The 16,646-nt window shown below is 46.9% G+C and overlaps 1 protein-coding gene across 4 annotated transcripts in view; it reads right to left on the bottom strand.

Moving 5' to 3' along the window:
* Ttf1 (transcription termination factor 1) overlaps nt 1–15,553 on the bottom strand; it is a 27,273-nt gene extending 11,720 nt beyond the window's left edge. Inside the window, exons 1-7 of one of the 4 annotated variants that reach the window (XR_003835964.1) lie at nt 15,507–15,553; nt 9,984–11,273; nt 8,663–8,889; nt 5,763–5,948; nt 4,441–4,519; nt 1,971–2,101; nt 1,144–1,371 (exon numbers count right to left, since the gene is read on the bottom strand). Coding sequence is in view for 3 of the 4 variants with exons in the window: in XM_029474254.1 (XP_029330114.1) it covers nt 1,137–1,371; nt 1,971–2,101; nt 4,441–4,519; nt 5,763–5,948; nt 8,663–8,889; nt 9,984–11,266 (2,141 nt within the window). In the remaining variant the exon portion in view is untranslated. Of the gene's footprint in view, nt 1–1,136; nt 1,372–1,970; nt 2,102–4,440; nt 4,520–5,762; nt 5,949–8,662; nt 8,890–9,983; nt 11,274–13,076; nt 13,217–15,304; nt 15,414–15,506 lie in introns of those variants that run through there. The other 3 variants (XM_029474254.1, XM_029474255.1, XM_021156857.2) reach the window with 3 other exon arrangements.
* Nucleotides 15,554–16,646: the final 1,093 nt, after the last annotated feature.

Raw genomic sequence — 16,646 nt, 5'->3', positions numbered from 1 at the left:
GAGGCAGGCGGATTTCTGAGTTCAAGGCCAGCCTGGTCTACAAAGTGAGTTCCAGGACAGCCAGGGCTATACATACAGAGAAACCCTGTCTCGAAAAAACAAAAAAAAAAAAAAAAAAAAAGAATATTTACAGGAGTTAATGCAAAGCTCTAAGTGCCTCAGATGAGTCGCGCAGGGCATTCCTTTTGTCTTGGTCATCCTGAGTAGGTCCTAGAAATAGTGTTTGCGGGATTTTGTTTATTGCCTTGCTTGTTCCTTGTCCCAGAACTGATAACATTTTGCATGTACTTAAAGTGGTATAAAATCAGACTGAGAAAAAATAAGCCCCTTCAGCCTCAGAAGTGGCTGGGGTCATGCAACAATGTTGTCTATTTCTTTCTTGTTAATCCTCGATCCCTCCCTGGAAAACCTGTTGGCTGACTGAGCTGGCTTGGTCAGTGAGATCATCGAGTGTTGTGGACAGTGTGGGCCAGACCACGAGGAACCAGTTCTTCAGTCAAGCTGTAGCTGGACGTGCAGGCTCAACCCTCCAGGACTCTGGAAAGTGAGAGCAGGTAAGGAATATGCAGAGAGAGGAACAGAGACTGCCTACCTAGCTCAGAGTGTGACTACAACTACTGCGTTGCAGTGGAGCCCAGAGCAGCTGCTGATCTACAACTGTACAGACACAAGGCACTAATGTCCTTGGGTTTCTTTCTCAATTTCTGTCATTTGCTTCAGTCTTGCAGACTTTAACTTCTGGGTTGCTATTCAGCACACTATGGGGTATGGAGAAGCTGTTTTAATTTAAAAAAAAAAAATTTCTACCTGCCAACCTTAAGCTGTAGAAAGATGTAGTCAAGAGTCACACATCCAGCTAGTCTACAACTCAGGCTGGTCCTGAACTTGAGATCCTCTTGCCTCAACCTCTTGCATACTGGATTCACAGGTGTGCACCACCAAGCCAGTCTTTAAGTTCCAAAGGAGGAAGAAATAAACCCGAGCACAGAGGCTACTGCACACCGGCACACTGTCAATCAAGGCACATAGGAGAAGGAGGTGCAGGGGGTGCTGGAGTGTTCCTGATACTGCACTTCTTGCCCAGGCCATACAAATGAGAGCCCTACTGCAGTGTACACAGGAAGCCTCACACTTACCACTTACTTTTGCACTGCATCCAGTTCCGGGTCTCCACTCTAGCTTCCACCTCCACCCATGATATGCCCTTGTAGAGTTTTTCCCGGACAATTGACAGGCGACCCTCAGGGTCTTCCTGGAGTTTAGAATCCAGTTCTCTTAACTCCTGGGGAGACATCTTCTTTAGGATCACGTCCTCCACAGCCTTGATTAGTCTCTGGGTTTCTGCCTTACTCCAAGCACCTTGGTTTCTAGCTGCAGGCATAAAAGGATGACCTGGTGTCATAGCTGCTCATCTATTTGCTTCCAGGCACATTAAAAAAGAGATGATAAATCAGGTGCTTTCCAGAAAACCATGGGAATAGCTCAATCACACAAACTGAAAATAACTGACAACTTTTTTTGGCTTGTTTTTTTTTTTTTTTTTTTTTTTGATTTTTTTTTTTTTTTTTTTTTTTTTTGAGAGAGGGTCCCTCTATGTAGCCCTGGCCATCCTGGAATTCACTATGTAGGCCAGACTGGCCTTAAATTCACAGAGATCTGCTTGCCTCTGTCTCCCAAGTGCTGGGATTAAAGGTGTATTCCACTCTACCCAGTTTAAGGCCCAACATTCTGGGGCAAAGTGGCCATACATCTCACTCCCCCAGATTCCCTCCTGGCCAACTTCTGGAAGGACCAGCATGCGCAGCAGTTCATGCAGCAGGGTATGAACTGAGGCATGGTTAGTGCACACAGAGAAGTCAAAGGAACAGGCATAGAGAGGGTCTTTAAAAGGAGCACACACTAAGAGTGGACCACAGAGGCCTCTGCACACTGGCTCAGTCATGGGCTTATTTCACAGAGAGGCCACTTACTACCACCAATCTGAGAGAACTTGAGGGCGACCGAGAGGCTGCTTCGGGCCACCATGGCCCCAATCTTTTTCCAGTCGTTTCCATGGAGGGAATGGTATGCCTTCAGCTTCTTAGTATCTTCTTCATTGTACCTGAGAGAAGGAAAATGATTGCTAGGTTTCATGAAATCCAAGACTAGGAACGGCATCCTGTGGCAGAACCTTGGAAGAGCTAAAGGCAGCACTGACTGGAAGCCATGCCCCCCCACCCATGGCTGGAGCCCCTCACTGCCTGTCTATGCATTTCAGTGGTGATTATGCCACCAGTCACGGCTGGAAGAGCCAAGGTCTACCCAGTCTCTCATAGGCCACATCAAACCATCTAGGCCCGTTCTTATACCACAGCCTCTGCGGTGACTTGCACATGGCTGTCTCCACCCACAGGTACTGCTACCTGGATGATACCCTGCAGGGAACGCTGCACTGCTCACATAGCTGAGTGCTCCCTCCGCTGAGCATCTCTTCCTGCACTGCTCTAGGTCTGCAGTTGGCATCTATGGACCTATTACGCTACTTCCTCTAGACCAGTGCTGTCTGCTGTTAACCAACATCACGTAAGCTACCCAGCCATGTATCACTCCCCACATGGAAGAGTTCCTTCACTTAGTATTCATATAATCAGTGTTGAGAACCAACTTCCTTGGAGCTGGGGATGTGACTCCATGACTTGACATGTCCTGGCAAATACCAGGCCTGGGTGCCACCTAAGTGCATGGCACACTACTTCCAGGGGTCAGTCAGTGTTGAAGGCTGTTCGTGCTGTATGTTCTAAACCCAGCACAGCACTGACTCTCACACGTATGGCAATACAGCCTAATTACACTTGGCTGTATAGTAGATGGCATAGCTCCGGGAGGCAAGGCCCAAGGAAAAGGTCTGGCCAGTTTGTTCTTAACTCAAATATGTGCCTGAATTAATTCTACTAAATATCAAAGTGGGATAAGTTACTAAAAAAAGATTTTGAGATTAAACACCATAAATGCTGAAGCAAAAAAATAGCTATTGTCATAACCTTAGATTTCTAAATCATAACCCAGGGTCGTAGTGGGGACAACGATCAAACAAAGGTCTGGAAGAACAGTGATAACCTCTGGTGATGACCTTCTCTAGCACAGCAGTGCTCCTGTGTCTGCAGAAAGTACACTCACAAATGGGGACTATGGAAACCACAGACACACTCCTCTTCATTATTAGACATTGCAGGCAATGGGCCGGACAGATGGCTCAGCAGAAAAAGGACAGACTCACAATCTAAAGACATGGACTGTAGGTGACCGCTGAATAGATAGTGGTTAAAAGCACTCACTACTCTTTTCTGGTTGTTTTTTTGGGATAAGGTCTCTCTATGTAGGCCTGGTTGTCCTGAAACTTGCTATGTAGAGCAGGCTGGCCTCCAACTCACAGAGATCATTCTGCTTCTGCCTCCCACTTACTGGGATTAAAGGTATGTATCATCATACCCAGCTACACTTACTACTCTTGCAGAGGTCCCAGGTTCAGGTCTCAGCACCCGCATGATGGCTCACAACAAACAGCCTAAAACCCCAGTTCTAGGCGATCTTATGCCTCTTCTGACCTCTGCAGGCTCCTGTGTATGTGTGGTACACATACATATAGTTAGATGCACACACACATATAGAGAATAAGTTTTTTTAGATTAAAAAGGAAAGAACTATGGTTGGGAGCATAAGGCTACAGTGGGCAGTGGTGGTGGGAGAAAGGGAGGGAACAGGGCTGGGAGATGGCACAGTAGTGTGATGTTTGCTAGGTTGGCTTGAGTGCCTCAGTTCAGATCCCTGACTCACTTAAAAAGCATGCCCGAAAAATAAATACACATTAAAATGTAATTTTAAAAATAATTCAGAGCCAGGCAGTGGTGGTGCACGCCTTTAATCCCAGCACTTGGGAGGTAGAGGCAGGCAGATTTCTGAGTTCGAGGCCAGCTTGGTCTACAAAGGGAGTTCCAGGACAGCCAGGGCTACACAGAGAAACCCTGTCTCGAAAAAAACAAACAAACAAACAAACAAACAAACAAACAACAACTAATAATAATAATAATTCAGAATGTTGGACATAGATGAAAACTGGGGACTTCATTTGGGGAAGGAGAGTGTGAAGCACAAGGCAGAAGGGAGCACCATGGTGCTGGAAGCTCATTGTACAGCGGAGAGCAGAGCATGCAGAGCCACAGGAAGAGGGGCAGGAGATGCCCAGTGCTGAAGCCCAGGTACAAAGATACAGAGGACACAGGAGACAGACAATTCCACAAGGCTTATTAAAGAACTGGGAGTGAAAATTAATCTTAGAGGTGTAAACCTAATGATTTCTAACCAGGTTTCAATGCAAAACCCTTTGGGACCCTCAGCTGTCACTTGTGGCTTTGCTTCTCGCCATCAGGACCACTTATGATGCCAGCACTGAGATTCTCTTACCTGCCTTTGTAGTTATTCACATCAAAGATCTTCTTTGCACGGTAGTACACGAGCTTCCAGGGCCGAGCGATGCCCTTCCCTGCAGAGAGGTGGAAGACAGTAAGAGAGGTGGCATGTGGCCAACGTGAGACGGTCACAAACACCAAAGGAACCTAATGGAGCCCTCCGTGACATGATTAAGTTATGTGCAGCAGTGTGCAGAGGCATGTTGGACATAGAGGCATGCTGGGGCTTCATGTGCCTGCACTGTCAGAACAGATACACAGTTAACACTGCCTTGAGGAGCAGTGCACGCTGGGTTTGCAGATCCACTCACCGGATTGCCACTTCAACATCATCTGAGAGGCACCAAGCTCATTGAGACCAGCCAAGCTCATCATCTCCCAGTCAAGCCTCCCTCCCTCCCTCTCTCCAGAGAGCCTTCTCCTGCCCCTGCCTCCCTGTGTACACTGAAAACACTTGTGAGATTACCATCTTCTAGTTCAAAAGTGGTTCTTTCATGAGGGATCTGTTACCACTTATTGATCTTTTCTAAAAATACATCTTTTGCCAGACTTGGTGGTGCACACCTTTGATCCCAGCTCTTGGGAGGTAGATGCAGGTGGATCTCTGAGTTCGAGGCCAGCCTGGTCTGCAAAGCAAATTCCACGATAGCCCAATACACAGAGAAACCCTTCAAAAAGATGAAAACAATAAAAATAAAATAAAATATTTTGGGGGACTGGAGACATGGCCCAGAAGTTAAGAACACTGTCATCTCTTCCAGAGGTCCTGAGTTCAATTCCCAGCAACCACATGGCGGCTCACAACCATCTGTAATGTAATCTGGTGCCCTTTTCTGCCTACAGGAATACATGCAGGTGGTACACTGTGTACATAATAAATCAATAAATCTTATGCAGTGTATCTTGATCATATTCACTCTTAACTCCTTTCCCTGCCTCCTTCATGACCCACCTCCTCCTCTCTTCTCTCTGCTGTATACAATTTGTACTTCCATACACTTCTGGGCATGGGGTCATTGGTGGGAGGCTCACTGAGCTCCTAACTCTCTCAGCAGCAACCCGTCAAGCAGGGATTTGGCTCAAAGCACTTCATTTGGAAGATCAGAATGCATGGAAGGAATGACAGCCAGGTAAAGAAACTGAAGGCATAATTACTGCCAAATGGACAGGATAGAAAATCAGTTTTCACAAAATCCACTGAAGGACTACTCGAGAGACAGGGACATCCATGGGATGCAGAGGAAGAGCTTCCTCACCATGGGGCTGCAGGCAGCTGTGGGAAGGCTGAGGGCGGCCTGGGTCTCCTCCCCCACTCACCAATGTGCAGTCTGAAGGCATGCTTCCGTTTTAGGTTGGTGATCTGAGTCTTTTCCTCTGGGTATCTGTCAGTGTACAGCAGCTTGTCTGCACTCTCAATTCCAGTCAGGGATAGGAAATCTTGCACATTTTTTTCTATTTGTTTATTTTCTTTAGCAGAAAATTTGCCAAATCTAATAGCCACACCTAGAGTTGGAGTGAGGAAATAAAGAACAGACTGTCAATACTGAAGCAAACTCACTACACTCATCTCTCTTTCTGCCTCTCTCTCTCCCTCCCTCTCCCTTTCTCTGGGTGAGAGAGAGAGAGAGAGAGAGAGAGAGAGAGAGGGAGAGAGAGAGAGTGTGTGTGTAAACATGTATGTATAGAGACTACAGGATCATCAATCGTTTTTGGAGACAGGCTCTCCTATTGACCAAGTTTGCCAGGTTGGCGGGCCAGCAAGCCCCAAGGATCTTCTGGTCTCTGCCTCCCCAGTGTTAGGGTTAAAGGCACATGCCACCAGGCCCAGCTTTGTTACATGGCTTCTGGAACAAAACTCAGGTCATGTTTGTGCAACAAGCACTTTACTGACTGAGCATCTCCCAGGGCCCCGAAGGAAACCTACTGCATTCGGACCAGCTGGGAGCAGCCCACTGGGCAGGAGCAGCCCACTGGGCAGGAGCAGCCCACTGGGCAGGAGCAGCCCACTGGGCAGGAGCAGCCCACTGGTATCTTTGGCACAGAGGGGCTCCCCAGTCCCCATCCTCAGTTCAAGTGTAAACCATATCTTTCCTCTCCAAGCCTTCCCAGACAGCCTCTTCCACAGAGACTTGTTTGCTTTTTCAGTATCTTTAAGATAGTTATATTAACAAGCACTGGGCATTTTAGAAGAATCTAAAAGAAGCTTCACTCTACCTCCACGCCACTAAACTCCCCGAGAGTGGTGTTCACAGGGGCTAGCATGAGCCTGCTGAAATAACACACACTTTCTATCAATCAACAGAACACAATACAGTTTACATTGAACTCCTGTTCTCTATGCAATCATTAAGCATCAACTGTGTGAAACCTAGTTCTTTCTTTCAGCAGACTTGGAGACTCAGGAGTTTACCTGTCGGGTTTTAGGTGTTTGGTTTGGTTGAGACAGAGTTTCATGGAGCTCAGGCTGGCTGCAAACTCCCTATGTAGCTAAGGATGGGCCTCAACTCTGACTTCGGATTTCACTGCCTGAGTGCCGGGATTAGACATGCATCAGCACACTCAGTTTCTGTGGATTCTAGGAGTGACACCGAGCGCTGGCTGCATGCTCGTCAAGTGCTTTACCCTCAGCCCTGCTTTTAGGGTTATTATACATGTAGAGGCTCCTGCTAACATAACTATAGCCATACTGTATTTAGGCTCCATGTTACTCACAGGTGAAGTTAAGTCCATACTTATTATTTTAACTAACACTGAAGAATGTTATTAATAAGCCAAAAAGTTATGGTTGAATTACTTGTACTCTGTTATCTCAATGTTCTAAAATCCCCCTGTTCACCACCTATCCACCACTCCTCATACCTTACGCAGGACCAGTCAGTTTAAAGGTTAGCTAATCAGCCGGGTGGTGGTGGCGCAAGCCTTTAATCCCAGCACTTGGGAGGCAGAGGCAGGCGGATTTCTGAGTTCGAGGCCAGCCTGGAGCCTCACTACAGAATGAGTTCCAAGATAGCCAGGGCTATAGAGAAACCCTGTCTCAAAAAACAAACCAAAAAAAAAAAAAAAAGGCTAGCTAATCATACCTTGTCTAGTTAGCCATAAATGTACTACTTCACTGCTTGCCTTCACACCTTTGAACCTGAGTTTTCATATAAAAAGTCTTCCCTGAGGACAGACAGGTATCACAATTAGGTTTTCTTCTTGTGGCCCTGATTGATCAATCAGAAAGTGTTCAATACACCTCCATCATATTCAAGACCGTTGTCTGAGTAGTTGGTTCGTGGCTAACTCCAGGTCAAAACAATGCATGCATGCATACATATATACATACCACAAAATTAAATAAGCAACCCAGTAATTTATATTTGGAGCGAGGCATGGCGCTGCACAATCGCTAATTCCAGCACTTGGGAAGCCAAGGAAGGAGGATTAAGAGTTTGAGCTCAGCCTGTTCTACCTCATGATTCAACATGAGGGGTTTCGGCAAAGGGGCCCTCACGACACTGCTCTGTAACTGTGTCTGTGTGAGGTTCTTGGGGTGTATTGCTTAACCTGTTCAATGCTTTGTCTCCCAGACTCAGAGCCCCCTCACTCAACACACAGTGCTTATTAGTGTGAAAGAGCACTTCCACAGTACACTATCCTGCACTATAAATACACGCAATGAGGAAACATTTTTGAAAGGTGATTTTGAACATTCCTCGGGCAGCAATTGCTAAGTAAGTACTGCTCAGTGTGACGCATGGTCTCAGAGCTATAGCTTCTGAGATCTTTTTTTTTTTTTTTCCCAAGACAGGGTTTCTGTGTGTTGCCTTGGCTGTCCTGGAACTCGATTGGTAGACCAGGCTCACCTCAAACTTATAGAGATCTACCTACTTCTCTGCCTTCCAAGTGCTGGGATTAAAGGCGTGTGCCTCCACTACCCAGCTTTAAGACCTTTTTTTTTTAATTTTATTTTATTTTATTTTATTTTATTTATTTATTTATTTATTTATTTATTTATTTTCGAGACAGGGTTTCTCATGTAGCCCTGGCTGTTTGGCTGTCCTGGAACTCACTTCTTAGACCAGGCTGGCCTCAAACTCAGAAATCCACCTGCCTCTGCCTCCCAAGTGCTGGGATTAAAGGTGTGTGCCACCACTGTCCGGCTTTAAGATCTTTTTAAAGAATGCTTCTCCATCAGTTCAAGTCACTCAAAAGCAGTACACTGGCAAGCTTACCTTGTGCCTTAAATTCTTTGAAGCGCCCTAGGTCATCCCGATACATTCGTCTGATGGTGGTGGCCGCCCTTTCCTGTATGTCAGGAATGAACTCTCGCAGCTGCCTCACTGCAGAGCCCAAATCAACATCCGAGTCATCAGAATCTCTCCTGTCCTCAGATATGTGTCTTGTTGCAGAATTGCTAGCTGATTCCAAATTGCTTTCTTCTTCATGGGTAGGTTCTAACCTAAGGGGGAAACTGGATTACCAGCAAGTTATCTCCACCTTTTAACTCTCCCTGAACGAGTCTCAATCTAGAAAAGTACTAAAGTTAAACTGCACCTGGGAGGCAGCCATTCATTCAATAATTTTCAAATTCTTTATGCATCCCGATTAGCTTAGATGGGCGTGTGGACAGAGATAACTGGATTGATCCTACCAGTCAGTGCTAGTTTATGTGCTAATTCTCACCCTTGGTTCTAGTAAATAAAGCCCTTTTGATCTCTACAGAGATGCCCCGCCCTTACAGTGAGTTGAGCTGTAGAATACCCTACAGCTCCTAACTGGTTGGCTGGTGTTCAGGGTATACCCAGCTGTGGCTATTCCTGCTGCCCTGGCCTCATTTCTCTCTCGGTTTTCCCAAATGCTTTTCCCAGTACTCCAGCAGATGGCAGAATCTGCCTACTTGACATGTTCAGGCACAACACCAGTTGAGTCTGTCAGGCTGGAAACTACATCCTCTAGTCCACTTGTTAGCAAGTCAGACCTGTGGCTCAAGGAAATACAGCCCTAGCGTATTTCTGCCTCATGATCGATGTACTGACAATGTCCCAGTGAGAGGACAGTATGAATGGCTCATACGTGGTATCAATACCATCCCACGTGACACTTAATATTTAGCAGTCATGTAAAACTATTCAAAGCCAGAACTACCAAACAAACACAAAAGATTACTGAATAAAAAGTAAGAAAAGTAAGAAGAGAAAAATCTGACCCGGGTTCAGGATCTGCAAGTGGGGCAATAGACTGATACAGCAGGAGACGTAACCATAGCTACATTCCTTGTGCAGGAGCCAAGCTGCTGTTGCTCAGCAGAATCCCCAGTGTAAGGTACATGGCCCTTATGTCCACACACACTCTTAGACAAGCCATGGGGACTGGGAAGTCTTCAAATGGTGCAAACTTATAGAATTAGGTAGAATAAATCTCAGTGAAAATCTAAATAAACTATCTTCATTTACATATGAAAACATTCAGCTATCTGCTCAATTAAATGTCACAAGTCTTAAGGTTTCTGTCATCTCATACGCACACAGAAGACACACCCCATTCCCACTTTACCTCTGCATCGCTTCCCTGTGCTTCTCAGTGGAACAAGCCTGGGCTTCTGCCTCTGCTGGCCTGTGGTCCATGTCCTCTTCCCTCACAGAACCACTGCCTTCTGGGGAGTCCACCAGGGCACTCTTAGCCTTGCTGTCTGGCACTGAGGCACTGTCACTAGATGTGGCAAGAGCAACAGACTTGTGCTTCTTTTTCTTGGACTTTTTTTTGATACTGTGGGATTCTTTGGTGCTCTCACATTCTTCTCCAGCCCCAACAACTCCTTCGTGGTGTGTGCTATCAAGTCTCTCAGAGATGGTCTCCGAGTTATCAAGACTGTCAGGGACGGGCTCCAATTCCTGGTTCCTGAGCACTTTTTTTTTAGACTTCGTTTTGCAAAACACTGCTGCTTCTTTGCTTTTGCCTTCTAAATCTTCAGAAGACAAGGGCTCTGATGGGGACAGGGAGATACTCTCAGGCTGGCTCCCCTGAACAACATCCCAGGGTGCAACTTTCTGGGGGTGCTTCTGTTTCTTTCTGCTCCTGACGTCACCAAGCAGCTCTCGACAGCCATGTTCCTGTGGCTTAGCAGTGGGCAGCTCTTCTGTTTCACACACTTTTGCTGACCTTTGTCCCTTGCTCATATCAACATAAACAATATCCACATCCTTTCTAGAAGTCTCTAGCAGGTTCTCCATGTTTTCTTTATCTACAAGGATGATCCCAGTTTCCATATCCACCTCCAGAACACTATTCTTTTTCTTTCTGTGGGCAGAAGTGGTTTTTTTAGCTTTACGAAAGGTTTCTGGATTTTTCAGAAGGGAGGAAGTTGGCTGCTGGGACTCTTTCTTTTTCTTCTTCCTTCTCTTGGCTTTCCGAGGTTGCTCACTCTCCGAGTTCTCCTGGGCTGGTGTCTGGGATTCCCTCCTTCTCTTCCCCAGCAAGGACACTGGAGGCTGCTCACTCTCCAAATTCTCTTGGGCTGGTGTCTGGGGTTCCTCCCTTCTCTTCTTCTTCTTGGCCTTTTGAGGCCACTCACTCTCTAAGTTCTCCTGGGCGGGTGTCTGGGACTCCCTCCTTCTCTTCTTCCTCTTGGCCTTTTGAGGCCACTCACTCTCTAAGTTCTCCTGGGCTGGTGTCTGGGACTCCCTCTTCCTCTTCCCCAACACAGATACCTGAGGCTGCTTGCTCTCCAAGCATTGAGAGGGACATTTCTGAGGTCTTTTTTCAGACACAGAAGACCATTTCTTTTTCTTGTACAAAGTTTCAGTGTGGGTCTTAAATTTTCTTGTGCCCCCTTTCATCCTGTTCCTTTAGGAAAATGTGACAAAATTTTGGCATTTTAAACGTTAAGTGTGGGGACAGGGGTAACAGCACAGTCAAACACAAATGTATGACAAATGACAAACCTGGAGTCATGAACATAAATACACAGGAAGTTCAGTGAGATCCACTTTGCCTAGACCCATTGCCTTTATGATAGACACATAGGTGCGTGCGACACATACACACCCCTCCCAAGTTCACAAGAAATAACACTGCCCTGCAGAGCCTAGGGCCAGGTGCCACTTACAGACTCATCTTCTGTGATGTGCACTTGCTGTGGTTCTCCCAACCTGCCTAGTCCTTTCCTAGCTCTCCCTAACATCTCTGTTGCTGTTGGGGCTCTCTTGCCTGCCTGTGAGTTTAGGTAGAAGACTGCTCTGCTTTGTTTACTGAGAAAAGTCCTGCTCTAGAGCCCAGGTTGGCACCCGCCCTGGGTACAATCCTTCCATCTCAGACTCCTGAGTTCCAGGGTTGCCGGCATGCATCACAACACCTGGTGGGAAGGTTCCTTCTTTAAGAAAGCTCACTCTCTACTGGCTAGCTTTCATATATCAGAGGGTGCTATGTGGGGTGCTGGGTGGACAAACCAGTCTTACTCAGCTGCAAGCCCTGTGGACTAAAACTGTGCCAATGGATGTAACAGTGGCGTAACTCCCTCAAGGGCAGCCAACTACTTTCCGGGTGGATTTAAGGCCTGCGCCATAGGAGGAAATATGCTTGGTACTGCGACTCTGGACCAGAGCCTGTGGTCAGAGAGCTCCCAGCCCCAGGGTGAAGCTACCACTGCTGCTGTGCTAACCAGGCAGAACCACTGTATCTACACTTGTCCTCCTGACCACAGACCAGGGCAGCTACAGACCATGCCACACAAGCTTCTTTGTGCAGTGGACAGCAGTTGATTGATGCAGAAACTCACAACCAGTCAAAGGCCAGAGAACAAGTGTCAGAGGAGTGTTTAGCCTCAGACAGACCAACCAGATCCACCCTCCAAGGCTCAGTGACCACCTCAGAAGGGGAAAGAGCTTAAGAACCGGTGCCGGAGGGAACTGGAGCAAACATGTCTTCTGGACATGATAGGGCCGCTGTGTTCATAACTTACAGCAGCTGTATGTAGCTGCCTGCACGAGATCAAGGCAGTCAATATTCAAATGTGCTGGGAAAGGGGCTAATGAGCTCCCACTCCTAACTGAGATGACACAGGCTCCTGGGGAAGGGAGAGTCAGTTTTCTCTAAGGTATGATCCCTGGTAGGTTGACATGGCTCCAGAGGCTGGCTCCATACTCAGAATATATGGTAGCACAAACCTGACTGGATGGTTATTTGTAAAACAGAAAGAGGACATGAAATTGTGGGGAGAGGGAGGGGAGTAGGGGTAGATCTAGGAGTTGGGGAAGTAGTGGAATGAATCTGATCAAACTACATATGAAATCCTAGAAGAACACCAGTATCCATTTACAAAGGAAAGCTTCCTCTCTTTGTTCTCTGTGGCTATCTGCTTTTTTGAAGCACTTGTAACTTAAAAATTAGCAATTAGCTACTCAGTCATTCAACATCTATCTCTTCTGCTGGCACATTCAGATCCCACAAAGGAAGGCAGTTTGTGTGTGCTGCTCCATTTCCACTGCCTGGAAGCCCCGACTCAGCCCTTCATTAGAGTGAAGCAAGGCTCATCTTGACATCACTTCGTATCCCCCAGAGCTCAGGCAGGGTCCCTGGCCTCTGACAGCACAGGTGTCTTGTTAGTGACCAGCAAAACTAGAAAACTCCATAAATCTACAGTGTACATACCTGTAACTGGCTCCCACTCCTGAGAAGTGAAGCTACGAGGATCCTTCTCAGCTACACAGTAAGACTGAGGCCATCGTGGGATGCTGAATCCCTCTCAGACCCTCCTCCCCAGTACATAAAGAATTATCAGCCGGGCGTGGTGGCGCACACCTTTAATCCCAGCACTTGTGGAGGCAGAGGCAGGCGGATTTCTGAGTTCGAGGCCAGCCTGGTCTACATAGTGAGTTCCAGGGCAGTCAAGGCTACACAGAGAAATACTGTCTTAAAAACCAAAAAAAAAAAAAAAGGATTATCTACAAACATTTCATATTCCTCTCCTCAATCTGAGTTGCTTCTGGGTCCAAATACTTAGAATAAATATTTAGAATATATCTTTGACTAGGTGACATACTTATGTGGTTCAAAACAGTGCACTCCTCCCAAAACCCCAGACAAAATTTCTCTGTGTAACCATGGCTGTCCCTCTGTAGACTAGGCAGACCTTATACTCACAGATATCTAACTGCTTCTGTCTCCTGGGAGACGGGATTAAAGGTGTGTACCACCATACCCAGCCAAAAACAGTGTTTCAGATTTCTTCTCACTATCTTTATGTTCTGACCTGTAGTTTGTTTTACTAACAGACTCTGAATCAATCAATCAACACCCCCCCCCCCCCCGCCACCAGAGGCTTTAGTCAACCTAGATGCTAAGTACCTTTCCTATAGAAAGTCCTAACAATTCTGGGCAGTGCACAGCAGCTGTAAGAACTGTGTTTTGGAGGGAGGAGGCCATGAAAGAACACTTGAATCTACAAGGCAGTTCCTTCACCTTCCATGGGGTACCAGAGCTCTGTTTTAGACCTTCCTCCCTCATAAATATCCCCCAGCTGGGAAGTGGTACCTAGGGACGCAGGGAACCCTTTCAAAGACTTTGCAAAGTATGACACAGCAGGAGTGAACTAGGGCTAAGGCTCTAAGACAGTCTTACATAATCACTGTGGCCCCAGAACCTAGTCTGGGTCTGCTCTTAGTAATTCTCATTTTTTGACATGAATTAACTCTTTCTCTTTGGCTGTCCCTGTGCTGAGAACAGAAGGAAAACCCACAAGTGGGCAGTTGGGCTGTATTAAAATCACGGCTGGAACCAGAACAAGTTCTGTTTCTCTAGACCCGGGTGTCCCCTAAGGTAGCTACTAGCCAGATGAAGTTATTGAACACTTGAAATGGGGTAGGAGCAAACTGTAAAACTGAAATGGATATGCTAGCCATCCATCAGTCTCTTCCCTGAGCACCATCGCCAGAGCTCCCCTGGTTCCTGGCCCTCCCAGGGAGTCGGCTCCCTATTTTCCTCCACATCTTTATTGTGACAACACATTTAGTTACTGTTTTATTGGGGGCTTTTGTTTGTCTTTTAAAGCTGTTGAGCTCTTTTTGGGCCCCAGATGGATTTTTGCCAAGGGCTGAGGTCACTTCGGTAACAATTAATTACAACCACTTTTCCTGAACCTCGTTTGTAATTAAGAAAAAAAAAGGATTATATTTTGTGTGTATGAATGCAGCTACTGTCTGCTGGGTGCTCGTGGAGGTCCCTAGAACTTAAGTCATAAATGGGTGTAACCTACTATATAGATCTGGATGCTGGGAACCAGGCCCAAGTCTTGTACACAAGCAACAAGTGCTCTTAGCCGCTGAACCATCTCTCCACCCCCTTACCCAATCTTGAGGAACAGGAGGGATTTATGCAGAAGAGCTTAATTATTTATCCTCACTAAATGCGCAGAAGAAAGGGTGTAAGTGGAGAAGCTAAAAGTTCAAACTGCGGTCCTCATGTTTGTGCAAGTATTTTACTTGCTAAGCCATCTCCTCAACCTCAACTCTTTTGTCTGTTATTCTTAGTGTAAAATCAACATCCTTTCAGAACTCCAGGGCCTTCAGGTCCTCATAACAAGGTCTGGCCCATGCCGTTCATTTCTTGGCATCCTCTGTCTTGGGAAATGTTCGGATTTCCTAACGGCCTCGCGATGCCGTTAAGCCCGATGACTAGCCTCGGTGCGAAAACCACTTTATCAGGGTACAGTCACGGACTCCAAACTGGGTCCCACCGTCCCTTCCGCACAAACTTCCCAAACAGCCCGGCAGTTTCCCGAGAACGCTCAGCTTCAACTACGGAGCGGAAAAGCGGCTAACCCCCTAACCCCACTTCCGGCCCCGCGCAACCTCCGCTCGCCACCCTAGCGTCTGACTGACCCTGCTGTCCCGGACCGGCGACCGGAGGAACAAACTAGAAGGAACCCGCGGGCCGCGGCCTGGCTCCCAGGCCCCCACTGCCCCCGGCGGCGAGGAACAGGCACATCCGCCTCAGGCCGCAGCCTCACTCGGAACGAGGCACCAGCGCAGCCGCCCGCCACACTCGGGGCGCAGAAACTCAAGGAAAACTCATCCAACCTACCCATCGACAATGTAGCACTCGTCTTCCAACCCGGAAGTGTTGTGAGGCGGAAATACTGTACTGACTTCCGGCCTGCTGCGCATCCGGCTGCCATAGTAACATGGAGGCGCGCAAGGATTGGACGCATGCGTAGTTGTCTATCTATGGTCGTGACGCTACGATTAGGATAGAGAAAAAGTGTGCCCTTCTAATTAAGCAAGCCAGGCAAATCCCAGCCCTCCAGAAGCACAGGCAGGTATATGTGAGCTCGAAGAAAGCCTGATCTACATAGAGAATTTGAAGTCAGTCTATACAGTGAGACTCTCATAATAATAATAATAAGCCAAAACTTAGCTTATAAGCAGCTGGGCGGTGGTACATGCCTTTAGCCCTAGTAGAGGCAGGCAGATCTATGAGTTTGAGGCCTGGTCCAGGACAGCCAAGGCTACACAGAAAAACCCCATATCGAAAAGCAAAAAAAAAAAAAAAAAAGTGAAAAATGTAACTGAATCATCAAATTAGAGCTAATATCTATACCACTGGAACGTTAAAACAGCTTTTGTGCGGTGATCATAAAAGTTGAAAGCTTTTCTCTTGTTTATTTGAGACGGGGTCTCATGTAGCCTAGGGTGCCTTCAAACTCACCATGGACTTCTCATTCCTTTGCCTCTACTTTCAGTACTGAGATAACAGGCAGGTACCATCATACCAGGTTTTATGCTGTGCCAGGGACTGATCCTAGGGACTGATGCATGCTGAACAAGCACTCTACCAACTGAGCCATATAGCAGCCTAAAAGCTGTAAGTTCTCTTCTTGACTCTTACAACAATCCTATGTTGTGGGTATCTGTATTAGGTAATACTGTCTCAGTCCCTTCTTGTAGTGGGAAAATTTGAGGCTTTTGGTAAGATGACCTATCTGATCCAGGGTTCCAATCCATGCTTTCCCCTCTACTATTCTTCTTTTCTTCAAACTACTGTGGCTTCCTCTGTGTGAGCTACTAAGCACCTTTGGTTAAAATGGGCTGGAGAGATGGTTTAGTGGTTAAGAGCACTTACTGCTTTTCCAGAGGACCCAGGTTCAGTTCCCAGCACCTATGAGGTGGCTTACAGCTGTCCATAAGTCCAGTTCCAGGGGATGGGCTCCAATGCCCTCCTCTG

Source organism: Mus caroli, chromosome 2 (genome assembly GCF_900094665.2).
Source record: "Mus caroli chromosome 2, CAROLI_EIJ_v1.1, whole genome shotgun sequence".
In the NCBI taxonomy this organism is placed as follows: Eukaryota; Metazoa; Chordata; class Mammalia; order Rodentia; family Muridae; genus Mus; species Mus caroli.
Note: the sequence above shows the minus strand (reverse complement) of the source record. Positions and strands in the feature narration are given on the sequence as shown.